Source organism: Anthonomus grandis, chromosome 10 (assembly GCF_022605725.1).
Source record: "Anthonomus grandis grandis chromosome 10, icAntGran1.3, whole genome shotgun sequence".
In the NCBI taxonomy this organism is placed as follows: Eukaryota; Metazoa; Arthropoda; class Insecta; order Coleoptera; family Curculionidae; genus Anthonomus; species Anthonomus grandis.
The window spans coordinates 24,416,865-24,430,970 of record NC_065555.1 but is presented as its reverse complement, the minus strand read 5'-3'; the positions used below and the strand labels follow the sequence as shown (position 1 = coordinate 24,430,970).

The following is a 14,106-nucleotide window of genomic DNA, read 5'->3' as shown; positions in this document are numbered from 1 at the left end:
GTCTTAACTGTCTCATATACTATTAATATTAAATAAAATAAAACTAATACTAAGAAATATAATGCTTCTCAACTCTAAAAAAATATCAAAAAATTTACATCAATATTTATTGTTTATTAAACGCTTAAAGCGCCTTATACGGTGACGTCATAACTTGATCGCTCGAGTGACGTCTTAAAGACGCTTATAGGCGCTTACTCGCTAAAATATAGCTTTAGATATGACAATCGACAAAACGACTGTCACAACATGTAAATTTCGAGGTTAGATTTCTTTATAATCAAAATCAAAACATTCTTTTAGAAAAATCGTTAATTGAGCAACCTCAAAGTTTTTTTCAATAAAAAAAACCGCAATAAGTTTAATCACGATGTTAAATATTACAAAATCTCTTTATATTAGGCCATTGGCTAATTATGTACGCAAAAATCTAGTAGTGACAACAAACACTCAAAGAACTATGTGCACTAAAAACAAATTTCAAATTAAAAATGACTTTGAGGGCAGACCTTTGTATTTGGATGCACAAGCGACTTGTCCCTTGGACCCTCGTGTCTTAGACGAAATGATGCCCTATTTAACTTCTTATTATGGTAATCCACATTCCCGAACTCATGCTTATGGATGGGAATCGGAGGCTGCAGTAGAAAAGGCCAGAGAACAGGTATTTTGACCTATTTACATTATTGCATGTTAGGAACAGATTCTTATTAAATGTTTTTTTTAAACCATAGGTGGCCAACTTGATAGGAGCAGATCCGAAAGAAGTAATTTTTACTTCAGGAGCAACAGAAAGTAATAATATAGCAGTAAAAGGGGTGGCAAGGTTTTATGCCTCTAAAAAGAAGCACATTATTACCACCCAGACCGAACATAAATGTGTTTTGGACTCTTGCAGAGCTTTAGAGGCAGAGGGATTCACAATTACTTACTTGCCTGTACAGTCAAATGGTAAATTATATGATATGTGTTTGTAGCATTTAGAATTTTTTTTTGGCTGTCTAATTGCTGGCTTAGCAACTTTCTTAAAAATCTTATTGGAAATTATGGAAAAAATTCCAACTAAGCCCATTCCATCTAACCTTGGGCTATAAAACCATCAGAAAATTTTTGATTTTATATTTTTTGATTTCGAATTTAATCTCAAAATAAGTCTAGTTATTACCACTCTGTTTTTTTTGTGTTGTGATATTTTATTTACCTCAAAGAATTTGTCTTTAATCTTATATAGTTTATTATTGCTGTCTTGGAGGTTTCAGATAAATTCAATTAAATTTTTAATAATATTATGGGCAAAGTTAGAGTTTAAACTTAGCTATACTGTGAATTAGGTTTTCTATCACTCTAAGGGATTGTATATACAGTGAGGGACAAAAGTATTGGCACACCCTAATTTTATAAAGTAATTTATTAATGTTTACTATATTTATGTAACCCAATAATAACTATCTACCTAAAAACATATAAAAGATTTAGTACAATAATAATAATGAAAAATAAAAGAGATTTCCTTAAGCATAAAGAGAGCATAACAAAAAAATTTAAATTACATTCTATTTAAAATGGACATAACTATTGGCACACCAAATAAAAATAAAATTTAATCCCAGTTCTAATATTTTGTAGGACCTCCTTTTCTTTTTATAATATGAGTGAGCCTCCTTTTCATTGAATGGACCAGCTTTTGCATATAGGAAGGCTCAAAACTATTTCATTCTTGCAGCAAAACACATTTAAGCTCTTACTGGAAATATGGTGTTTCCTTATTCATTTTCCTAGCTCACTCCAAAGATTTTCGATCAGGTTGACATCTGGAGATTGAGGAGGTGTATTTAAAGTATGAGGGACATTAAACGCAACCCACTGCTTGACTATATAGGCTGTATGTTTTGGATCGTTGTCCTGTTGAAAGTAATAATCATTTGCCAAATTAAGTTTTTCCGCACTAGCTCTTAAGTTTTTTTTTAGAATATTTAAATATACATTTTTGTCCATAATACCATCTATAAAAACCAGATTTCCGACCCCTCCCGATGACATACAGCCCCACACTAGTACACTACCACCACCATGTTTCCCAGTCTTATGCAGATTTTGTGCATCCAGTTCACAATTGGGCTTCCTCCACACAGTCACTTTCCCATCTGAATGAAAAATGTTGAATTTACTTTCATCAGAGAATATTACTTTGTCCCAAAATATATTATCTTGATGAAAGTGTGCATTAGCAAATTCAAGACGCTTTTTTTGGTTAACCTTATTAATAAATGGTTTATTCCGAGCTACTCTGGCACTATATCCAGCCCTATGAAGAATTTTTGTACTGTTTTTGAGCTCACGTTGATGCTATCTTCTTCTGTCAATATAGCCGCAATTTTAGAAGCTCTAGTTCGAGGATTTTGCTTCATTTTATTCACAATTTTTCTTTCTTGCCTCTCCGTTAACTTTGGCAGATGTCCAGTTCTAGGCTTATTTTTGAAATTTTCTGCAGTTTCAAACCTTTTTAAGACACTACGCACAGTAAATCGACTTTTCTTCACAATTTGGGCAATCGCTGAATACGATTTACCCTCTTTTCGCTGCTGTACAATTATTTTTCGCTCGGATTCCGTCATTTCTTGGCCTTTGCGACCCATATTTGCAATGTATGCACTTAAAATAAGCACTAAACCTAAAGAAATATTTTACTTCATATAAATATCCTGTTGTAATGTAATAGGCCTAGTAGCTTAAGAGGACAGATACGAGTGAAAACATCTGGTCGAACTTGCATTGTCTTATTTATTTAATGTAACACGACGTTTCGGTTCCTTTCCACATCGCTACACACATCTAGTATATAAGCCTATAGAATAGTAGTTTGCTGTTAGTTTACACTTGATAATGGTTGGAGATACTTACCAACCGAAACGTCGTGTTACATTAAATAAATAAGACAATGCAAGTTCGACAAGATGTTTTCACTGTACCATTGTCTACCACCTTCAAAAACAGATAGGACAGATACGAATTTTAATAAAAATCAATATGTGCCAATACTTTTGTCCCTCACTGTAACTTGTAAATAACTGTGGCGAGATAAATAGGCCATAGATCCATACTCTATTTTTGATTTTATTAGAGCTTTTTAGAGATAAATAGTAATGATTGTTCAGCTTCCCACTTTGTATGTGGTAGTATGCACATAATTTATAAGTTCTTACATTTTTCGGAATCAAAGTAGATCCTCAGAAATGTATAGTGCGGCTTTGTAGTGATTGGTTAGTTTTTTATAAATAGATCAAATAATTTGCGGCAGTTTCTTTTCCTACAAAAATAAACTGCTACTGATTTATTTGATGAGAAATCTAGGTTATTATTTAAGGCCCATTCTACTAGTCTATCCAAGATATCTTGTAAGATAGTAGGGCTTATGTTGTGGCTACCTATTAAGTGGTACATTGATATGTCGTCTGCAAAAATTTTAATTTTTACATATCTCCTGTAGTAGTTTGGGTATCCATTATCCAGTCTTACTTGGAATGTTCTATCAATCAGGAAATTGCTTATAAATGACATCATATTTCCATTTATTTGATATTCTTCTAAAGTGTTTACAATGCTCTGCCTGTTAATTGAGTCTTTAAAGGCTTTATTAAGGTCATTAAGGTTAGAAAGAATGAATAGTAAGGTGTTTTCCTAGTCTAAGAGAGTCTTGAACGTCTATTGCTAATCCTATTATATGAAACGATTTGTCAAACGATCTTGCTCTGGAATAAGAAGTTTATGTTTTTCAAGATACCCGATTAGCTTATTACTACCTATTTTATCAATTTTAATTAATGGCACTTATTCATCTTAGTTATCATTCTTATACTCAATATTTATGAAAAAACAAAATAATTTTTAGTTTTTTTTTATGAGACTTAAGTTTTGGTTTAACTGAAAATATAAAATTTATTTAAAAATAATTAGCTATAAAGCAGATGTAGAAATCACATTTTCTGTAAATTATAAATAGTGTTATAGAGAAATGGAAAATTTTTTAGGTAGAATGTTTCAAAATCTCAAAGCTTATTAATGTTATAGATAATTTCTCTGTCTTAAAGGATTTACATGTGGATGCCTTCTTGTCTCTGAGCCCTACTTTCCTCTTTTCTTCAAAACCAGTTACTTAACTATGAATCTCAATAACAAAGAAAAATGTAGACACATGTTTAAGGATTAGTATAGTGGTATTAATTGATCTGTCCTTACAATACTGACTAAGAAAACTTTCCTGGTCTATATTTTGATTCAGCTATGACCTGCACCAAGTAAGTTGGCATGCTCCATAGTAAATTTTCCAGTACCATCTTTCTTAAAAGAAACCCCTGGGATGTATCTCAAGAAATACATTGTTGACAGCCTTGACAACTTTTTACTTGTACAGTTGGAACTGACCAAAAGTTTATTGATACAGTAAATATATAAGATTTATAGATGGGATTATATACTATGATATATACTATTCAATTGCAGAAACTAGCAACTAGTTGGGAAAAACATGTAAATTTTATGTTTTACATACTATACCTGTCACACTGTTGATTTTGCGTTTTTGGTTATACTGTAATTATATGTCCATGTCTTCGTGCAAAATGTATTTAATAATTAATATAATAATATTTTCGATTTAAAAATTATTTTACATTTGATGGTTATTATTTATCAAACAACAAGCTGTTCCTTTCCCCATCAGGTTCGAGTAAACAAACGTTTAGAGATTTTATAATGTTTCTATTATAGCACAACAAATCTAATTTCTAATTTAAACAGTCGATTTCTTATAGAGCTATTTGGATGTCCAGACATTTGTTCTTTTTAAGGCATAATATCGATGGAAGAACTAGAAAAAAGCATAACTCCCGAAACATCTTTAGTTTCTATAATGACTGTAAATAATGAAATAGGAGTAAAACAACCAGTAGCAGAAATCGGAAAACTTTGCAAAGCCAAAAAAGTCTTTTTCCACACAGATGCCGCTCAAGCTATAGGAAAAATACCGATAAGTGTTAATGATATGAATATTGATCTAATGTCGATCAGTGGACACAAAGTTTACGGTCCTAAAGGTGAGAATTATTAATAATTGTTAATATTCTTTCATTATTAGATATTTTTATTTATTAAAAGGTGTTGGTGCTATTTATGTAAGGAGAAGACCCAGGGTGAGAGTAGAAGCTTTACAAAGTGGGGGAGGACAAGAACGAGGTATTCGAAGCGGTACAGTTCCTACACCTTTAGTAGTAGGTAAGAATAATATTTAAATAAAAAAAACATTTACAAATTAACTCGTACAGGTTTCCAAGTTTTCTGTAAACTAATGGAAGACATTACTATAATGGCAATTTGCAGGCTTTAAAAGAAGAGTTCAGAGATTGGAGGGACACAAAGTCAATGGTCTCAGATTATGTTTATTTTTTAAAAAACGATTACACGTGTTTCGCCCTAAAGCATCATCAGATCTTAAAAAAATAGAAAGCAACCCTAGCATAAAAACAACAATGCATAGACACAAATTACAATGTTGAAATATGACTTACCGGTGAAGCTATTCATTTAATACCACAACATTTCAGTTAAAACAAAAAATAAATACATAAAAAATAATGCTGACGTTCACATTAAATCTGGTTTCAAAACTAAATAAAATAAAAGTAAACAAAACAAGCAGAATGAGGTTAAGTTAAACGGGAGAACGGAAATAAAGCAAAAAATAAAATAAAAAGTGAAATATGACTTGGTCGAGAAATGAACCAGCGACCATCGGGTTCGTAGGCAAGCGCTAAACTTACGTGCTGAAAATTGTTAGAAATTAAATGCGGTTCAAAGGTAAAAACATCATTCGCACAAGACAGTACATGACTCCTTTTTGCCCTTGTGATCTCCATCTTCTCTAATAAGTCAAGCTTCTTTCCCTTGGGGCACTCATGAAGGATTTTTACATTTTCTGAGATGGAAGGAAAGTGTTTTGAGGACAATAAATGACTTGCAAAAGCCGATTTAGTCTCGATGCTTTCGGTATCTTTTTGTTTCTTATATTCTCTTAAGTATTCCTGCACTCTCGTTATTATTTTCCTCCCAGACTGACCAATATAAACGGCATTACAGTCCCGCAGTGAAGTAAGTAAACTGCGGGGACTGTAAACTGGAATAGCACGTAAGTTTAGCGCTTGCCTACGAACCCGATGGTCGCTGGTTTATTTCTCGACCAAGTCATATTTCACTTTTTATTTAATTTTTTGCTTTATTTCCGTGCTCCCGTTTAACTTCAACCTCATTCTGCATTTTTTGTTTTAACTATGTTTGTGGTGTTAAACGAATAGTTTTAAGGTCGGGGCACACATATCCGTACCAAGACCGCACCGTAGCTCGGCCGTCTCTCGGTGCGTTATCTCCCAAAACACACATCTCCGACACACGGCCGCATCCCGCATCGCATTGGACGGTCATGACGCACTTCAAAGTATTCAGTTTGGATCGGAAGTTAATTGGGTTGGTATATTAAATTTATTTCAAAGAAAAATGTTCTCGAAATTTGGTAATAGTGAATTAGCAATGCTAGCTATTGCATTGGATGAAGAGGAAGAAAACAAAGTCAGAAATAAAAAGAAAAATTTGAGAAGAAAATGGATACACGGTGCTTAGAAAGCAAGAACTACAGAAGGAGAATTCAGCACACTATTTCCTCATCTGATGAATGACGAGACAAAATTCTATCAGTACTTTAGAATGACACAATCCACGTTTCATAAGCTACTGAAAAAATTGGAAAAAAAAACCTTTTATGTTCAATTGCAAAGAAATTTTATTCCACACTCTGTCCTTATAATCTGTATTCTTATATTTTTCATTTTTTTGATCATACAGTGATGGAAACTTTCTTATTCCTCTATTAACCTTTCAATTTCCATTTTGAATAGCTATATTTTATTGCTTGTTCGAGATCGTACAACGCACCGTCACCGTTGAAAATTAAACAAAACTATTCCCACTCGTCACGGATGCGGTGCGTGCTACATGCTCGGGCACGGTGCGCTGATGTTAAGACTTCGCCATATGATTACTATAGTGTTGTTGACAACCGAAACACGGCCGAGCTGCGCTGCGGGCACGGTGCGTCCTCGGTACGGATTTGTGTGGCCCGACCTTTACCGGTAAGTCATATCTCAACATTGTAATTTGTGTCTATGCATTGTTGTTTTTATACTAGGGTTGCTTTCTATTTTCTTTTAGATCTGATGATGCCTTAGGGCGAAACACGTGTAATCGTTTTTTAAAAAATAAACATAATCTGAGACCATTGACTTTGTTTCCCTCCAATCTCTGAATTTTTATTATTAAGAGGTCTCTGAGAAAAATGGTCTACTTTTTTGAATTTAAAAGAAGAGAACACAACAAACATTCTTAATATAAATAAGAAAATACTTAATCATTAATATTATGTCACATAATAGTTTTAAGTCTTTTGTTGAACATACCAGTTGCTTCTGTCTGTTACTTTTAATAATTTTCTTGTTCTTCTGCTGGCGCCTTCATATCGAAGGTTGGCGTTCACATTTCTGCATGTGCGTCTGAAATCTACGAATATCTTTAACCTCATTCATTCCTGTCGACTCTCTTATATTACGAAGCCTTTTTTTCTTTTCTTCCTATTCCCTTCTTCTCTGCATTATGTCTTATATCAATACCTCCTTAAAAACTAAGGCCTCTGGGCTGAAATAAAAATTGTCGGGACGTCATCAAATGTAGGCTGGTATAAAATGCCCTAAGAGATCTAAAGAGAGCAGTAACTCTGCTAAATATTGATATGCCATCGCGGCGAAACGTAGGTCAACTCTAGTTAGGCGACTGTGTTTTGTGATGATGCGCTCGCTGACGTCACCACGCATCACGTGTTTTCATTTATAAACAGTTTATTATTCGCCGGTTCGCGTTCGGTTCCTTATCGGTTTGAAAATAAAGAAAATACCAGTTTTATTCAATTTTCGGTCGTTTCTGTGTGATCGCGTTGTTGTAAAGGAACCCCGTTAATATGCCGTTTAAGTGTTGAATACCGGGATGCCGCGGAAATTACGATCACGGACCAAAAGTTCATGTTTTTAGTTTCCTCAAAAACGCCGAGTTAAAACAAAAATAGCTGCGAACCATTCCGCGAGATGATTTACTTCCTAATAAAAACACCAAAGTTTGTATATTTCATTTTGCTCCTGGGTGCATTGTATAAACAAATTCCAAGCAGGATCCAGTTACAGATAGGATTATTTCACTTTGAAAAAACCTCGCTTGAAGGAAAATGCCACACCAACCATTTTTCCAAATTGCCCTAACTATTGTTCAAAAAATCTATTATTAAGTAAAGATGAAAAATCTCAGCAACTAGAGGAGCAACAATTTCTTAAAGCATTAGAGGAATGTAAGGAAGATTAAGGAAAGCTTGACACATTGCTTTCCAAGCCTGATTTTAACTGGATGTGATATTTGGCGTTTTAAAGTCCATATTTTAGTCAATAACGATACACGATGCTGTAAACTTATTTTATTTTATATCTTTTTTATTTATGTTAGTGCGAGTCAGTGTGTGGCTTTTGTATTTAGATAGGTATGTCTTTTCTGTTAATTAGCGTTTTGTTCTGTATCATTTAATTTTGATAATTTTATTTAGGTCTGATGATGCTCTAATGCGGCGAAACGCGTAACCTAAAATAGACGCTTGATTTACGAGACTTAGACTTTGAGTTTACTTTCTCCCTCCTTTGGTCATTTAAAAGAATATCAATAACAAATTTTATTTTTTTTTTGTTTTTTTTTTTGGATTCAAGTTGATTTGAATCAGGCTTGGAAAGCAATTTGTCAAGCTTTCCTTCCCAAATTCTTTCCCAAATATCACATCCTTTAACTGGATGTGATATTTGGCGTTTTAAAGTCCATATTTTAGTCAATAACGATAAACGATGGTGTAAACTTATTTTATTTTATATTTTTTTATTTATGTTAGTGTGAGTCAGTGTGTGGCTTTTGTATTTAGATAGGTATGTCTTTTCTGTTAATTAGCGTTCTGTTCTGTATCATTTAATTTTGATAATTTTATTTAGGTCTGATGATGCCCTAATGCGGCGAAACGCGTAACCTAAAATAGACGCTTGATTTATAAGACTTAGACTTTGAGTTTACTTTCTCCCTCCTTTGGTCATATACTTAAGTCTCTTTGAGAGTAATGGATGATTATTTTGAATTCTTTTAAATTTTAAAGGCTCAGTTGAATTTGCAGATATTCTAAAACTTGTTTCAGAACAATTGACTTTGCTTAATGCTTCAAAAGAGAGATATAGGTAATCATCCACTACAATTGTCTTATGCTCAATTTTATTTACTATTAGCCCTCATTCATACAAATATTTTCAAGAAATCATGGTCCTATTACTTTACCACATCCTGACACTATCAAATCTGTCTGTAATCAATTTTCGACCAATCCACATATTGATGAAAAAAATTGTTTTTTAACTTATGCTCGTAATATCCATGAATATTTAACAGAAAAAGACAAATATGTTGTGTTGCTCTACAATGAAATTCACATTGAGCCTTATTCAGATTGCAAAACTGGCAGTACAGTAGGAACAGCAGTAAATAATCATAGTTTAGCAAAATCTGCAATGGCATATGTGATAACCAGCCCACGCTCAAGCCTTAAAGAAATTATTCATATATCTCCTGTGTCTGTAATAAATTCTGAAATGTTATATAACTTTATAAAAACAATAGTAGAAAATTGGGAAGAGATTGGTTACATAGATTTTTATGTAGTGATTGATAACAATGTAATAAAGAGTAAAACAATAAGTAATTTTTGACCCCCTTAATCAGTGAAGTATAGTTTTCCCACATCCTATTGACTTTAGGAAAAAAAGCATGAGAGCATTAAACATTACATTTAAAGATATAGCATAATCATTCCAGCTAATCTTGCAACGCAAAAAAAAACACACAAAAATTAAAAACTAAAAATATTCAAAAAAATAAAAAAAAAATCAACAATTAAAAAAATTTATAATCAAAACCAATCTATCAAATTTATTTTAACATTTGGACTCTAATATTTCAAATAAGTAGTTTAGTTTCAATTTGCCACTGTTAATTTTTTACACTTATTTTTTGTTTCAAATATATAATGTATGTTTACATTTATAATGCACAAAATAAGGTTATCAATCTTTTTTATTTCATGTAAAAGTAGTTTTCAACATCTGAATTTTTAAATGTTTTTTTTTTTAAATAAACCTTTAAGTTAGTCACAGTTCTTAAAAATGTTAAAAAAAAAAGACAAATTTCTGCTATTTTATTTGATAAAATTATATCTTAATTTTTTGTATAAATATGTTCATTTTAACATAAAAATATGACATAATTATCTTTTAAAAGAGTTGGGTGTTTGCTTTGAAATTTCGTTTTCCTGGAAAAAAAATCGAATGGGACATGACTAATAACTTTCAGTTCATGTCTGGCAGCCCTCTTTATACCGGAAACTCTTAATATCTATTAAATATCCCATATCAAACTCCTTTTATCATAAATATTATCTTAGTGCGCATATATAATGCTTAATAATATCAGCCTACATTTAATGACGTCACGCGCAAGCCCTGAGGCCTTTGTTCTTTAGGAGGTGTGCTCATATCCGTATATATTTGTCGTTGCGCAGAATCTGACCTAAAGATACTACAAATCTTAATAATCTTTAATAGTTTCCTATCTTGTCCAATACTTCTTACTTATGCCTTTTTTACTTCTTAATTCGTATGAATTAACAGTGTCCTTTGTATCCTTAGCATGTGCCTATAAATCCACATCTCAAATGATTCCACAGTTTGGGCTTTTAAGGTGCAAGTCTCTACCCCATAGAGTAACACCGACCACACATAAAACTCCATGAAGCTTATTCGTCTAGTCTAATTCGTAGTCCCAAACTTCTATTTGTGAACAGCTCTATATATTTTCTTATCGGAGTTACGCTCCAGTACAGCTTGGTGGGGATGAAGCAAGTGAGTGGAAGTTGCAGTAAACAGAAGTTGCATTTGGCGAGAGTTGTAATAAATGGAAGTTGCAGAGAGTTGCCGCTCTACTTGTTTTCCATTTAGTGTGTAACTCTTCTGCACTCTCCGTCCTTATTGCAGTATCAATCACGAATCTAAGATTATTAATTAGTGTCCCCCAATATTCACACCTCTTCTTTTCTCCAACGCCCTCCAAAACACAAACTGGGAGTATAAATTAAACAGTTGCGGGAACAGGGCGCAGCCTTGTCGGACGCCTTTCTGTATTTTCATTTCGTCCGTCTCCATATCTTCAACCGGCACTACTGCTGTTTGGTTAAAGTATAACTTCTTTGTTGTGCGTATGTCGCTTTGATCCAGATTAATTCTTTTTAGATTCTCGATGAGTTTGTTGTATTGGACTTCATCAAAGACTTTCTGGAAGTCGATGAAACACTTCATTTTTACAGGAATACAACGAATACATTTTTATTGTACTCTCTACCTTTCTGTAACATTACTTTTAGAGCAAACCGAGCCTCTCTACTTACTAATCTCTCTCTGACACCATCCCAACAACTGGATGGAATGCAGTTTGGTTGGTAGCTCTTGATAACATTTCTATCGGAATGGTGTTAGGTCCTATAGCTTTGCTGTCTTAATCACATATTCCACTGCCGATTTTAGAATACCTAAATTATCCGCCCCTCCGTCTTCCTCTCTTGAACTCTCTTGGCTACAAACAGGTTTGTCCATTTAAGTATTCTTTCTAAGTTCGCTTCTTATCTGCTTGCGTCAGTTGAGGTTTGTTCTCACTGCAAATTTCTTACAAGTTTGAAACCGTTTCCAAACCATTCTTGATGCGCATGCGTAAAATATTTCAACTTCTGATCGACTTGAAATTGTATGAACATCAAATACGGGTTGAGTGGAATTCATATTATCCATTTTTCAAGTAAATCTTCTTTAAAAGTCTGTGTCGGAATCAACATAACTCAAAATTCTGATCAGATTCTTTCGACGATTCAAAATGACTCATTTCCTTAATGTGTATTTTTAGACTAATCCAACAATTTAAAATAACATTTTTCAAAACGAATATCAGGGACTATACAAAACGACAAAACACAAACAGTTTAGAGGTAATGTTCATTTTCCGAAGATCGGCGTTGACTGGCTACACAAATTCTCTGACACTTTGCTTGAAGTAAATTCGAAAATAAGTCTGACCATGAGATGACGATCAGAGGTTTGTGTAAAAACATCAGAAACAATCTTTTGATTTGAAAACGATCAGAAGTTTCTGTGCGAACACATTTTATTCTATTGCGCATGTTTATTTGTTAAAAACTTGTTTCTTATTGCTGTGAGAACAAAACTGTTGTTATTATCTTATTTTTAGTTTTTTTTATGTTAATTTTTAATTCATATTGTTCACAAAACGTACTGGTTCTATTTAATAGTCTTTGAAGGCCTTCCACAGAACTTGCCATAATCGCAGTGTCATCCGCCAATCTTACATTGTTTATTACTTTTCCATTTATTATTACTCCTTCATCCTCAAATAGTAATGCCTTTTAAAAAATTGATTCTCTATATACATTGAAGAGCAGGGATGACATAACACATGCCTGTCTCACCCCTCTCCTTATTTCTATTTTTGTGCTTTATTCACTGTCCACTGTTATTTGTGCGCATTGATTTCAGAAAAGATTTGTTATTCCTCTTAAGTCTCTGTTTATGTGTTTTGTTCTAAGAATTTTTACTATATTTTCGTGTCTTACCTTATCGAAGGCTTTTTCGAAATCAACGTAACAGATATGCACAACCATATTTATATCTAGACTTACATGTTGGTGCAAAAGACTTACATGTTGGTGCCTCTTCGTGCCTAAAAGTTCTACCTAGTCCGTTTCTGAATCCACATTGACTGTCATTTATTCCTTCTTCTACTGTTTTATTAATACGTCCATGTATTACTTTAAAAAATAGCTTGAGTGCGTGACTTACTAAAGATATTATTCTGTATTCACAACTATTTTCAGCGTTTGTGGTTTTTAAGATAGCGCAGAAGCTGGTGAATAACCATTGTTCCGGTATATGTCTTGTTTTGTATACTTCTTTAAATAAATTCAGTATTATACCCCTTTTGTAAATAATTATAGGGCTCGGCCGTGCATGTGAAGTAGCCCAAGAAGAAATGGCATATGACCATGATCGAATTGTAAAATTAAGTAACAGACTCCTAGACACCATATACGGCGAACTAACTCACGTCATAAGAAATGGGGATCCGGTACAATCATATCCAGGTATTAAATTCTACGTAACACAAGATTCTTTATTACCCAATTTGGTTTAATAGGTTGTATTAATCTTTCATTTGCCTATGTGGAAGGAGAATCTCTTTTGATGGCTTTAAAAGATATAGCGCTCTCCAGTGGTTCGGCCTGTACATCTGCATCTCTTGAACCATCTTATGTTCTTAGAGCAATTGGAACTGATGAGGATCTCGCTCATAGCTCAATTAGGTAATATAATTAATTATACTTAGTTTATTCACGTAATGTGCAGAAGGTCCATATTTGTTTAATTTTTAAATCGTTGTAGGTTCGGTATTGGTCGCTTTACAACTGAAAAAGAAGTAGATTACACCGCAAGAAAATGTATAGACCATGTAACAAGATTGAGAGAAATGAGTCCTTTATGGGAAATGGTGCAGGAAGGTGTCGATCTAAAGACTATTCAGTGGTCTCAACATTAAACATACTTTGGACTTTTTAACTGCTTGTGATAAAAAGTTATTTTGTTAAATTGTAATATTGATTTTAAGATGTAAATGTACATAAAGAAAAACGTAATTATGTTATAGATAATTCAATAAATATTCAAGAGTTCATGAATTAAAAAAAATTATTTTATTCATTTCAAAATAAATATATTTTTAGAAGCATCACAGAGATCTATAAGATCTAAAATTAATCTTATAAAGTTTAATTTTACTTGCATGTAAATCCAATGCAACAAGTTCATCCAAATAATTTGTACC

At 32.9% G+C, this 14,106-nt stretch overlaps 2 protein-coding genes across 3 annotated transcripts in view; one reads left to right on the top strand and one right to left on the bottom strand.

Annotated features, from left to right (window-relative positions):
• LOC126741666 (uncharacterized) overlaps positions 1-14,106 on the bottom strand; it is a 71,599-nt gene that overhangs the window by 43,383 nt on the left and 14,110 nt on the right. The window lies entirely within an intron of this gene.
• On the top strand, positions 324-13,963 carry LOC126741667 (cysteine desulfurase, mitochondrial). Its single transcript, XM_050448207.1, has 7 exons — positions 324-664; positions 735-951; positions 4,848-5,093; positions 5,155-5,271; positions 13,223-13,369; positions 13,423-13,588; positions 13,668-13,963. The coding sequence occupies exons 1-7, from the start codon at positions 371-373 to the stop codon at positions 13,819-13,821; spliced, it is 1,341 nt and encodes a 446-aa protein (XP_050304164.1). The 5' UTR covers positions 324-370; the 3' UTR covers positions 13,822-13,963.

What these genes read in the sequence shown, in the direction of transcription:
- LOC126741667 (XM_050448207.1), top strand. Translation starts at nt 371, where the DNA reads ATGTTAAATATTACAAAATCTCTTTATATTAGGCCATTGGCTAATTAT. An exon ending in CAAAGTTTACGGTCCTAAAG is followed by an intron (nt 5,094 to 5,154) that starts GTGAGAATTATT and finishes ATTTATTAAAAG; the next exon opens with GTGTTGGTGCTATTTATGTA. An exon ending in TCCGGTACAATCATATCCAG is followed by an intron (nt 13,370 to 13,422) that starts GTATTAAATTCT and finishes TTGGTTTAATAG; the next exon opens with GTTGTATTAATCTTTCATTT.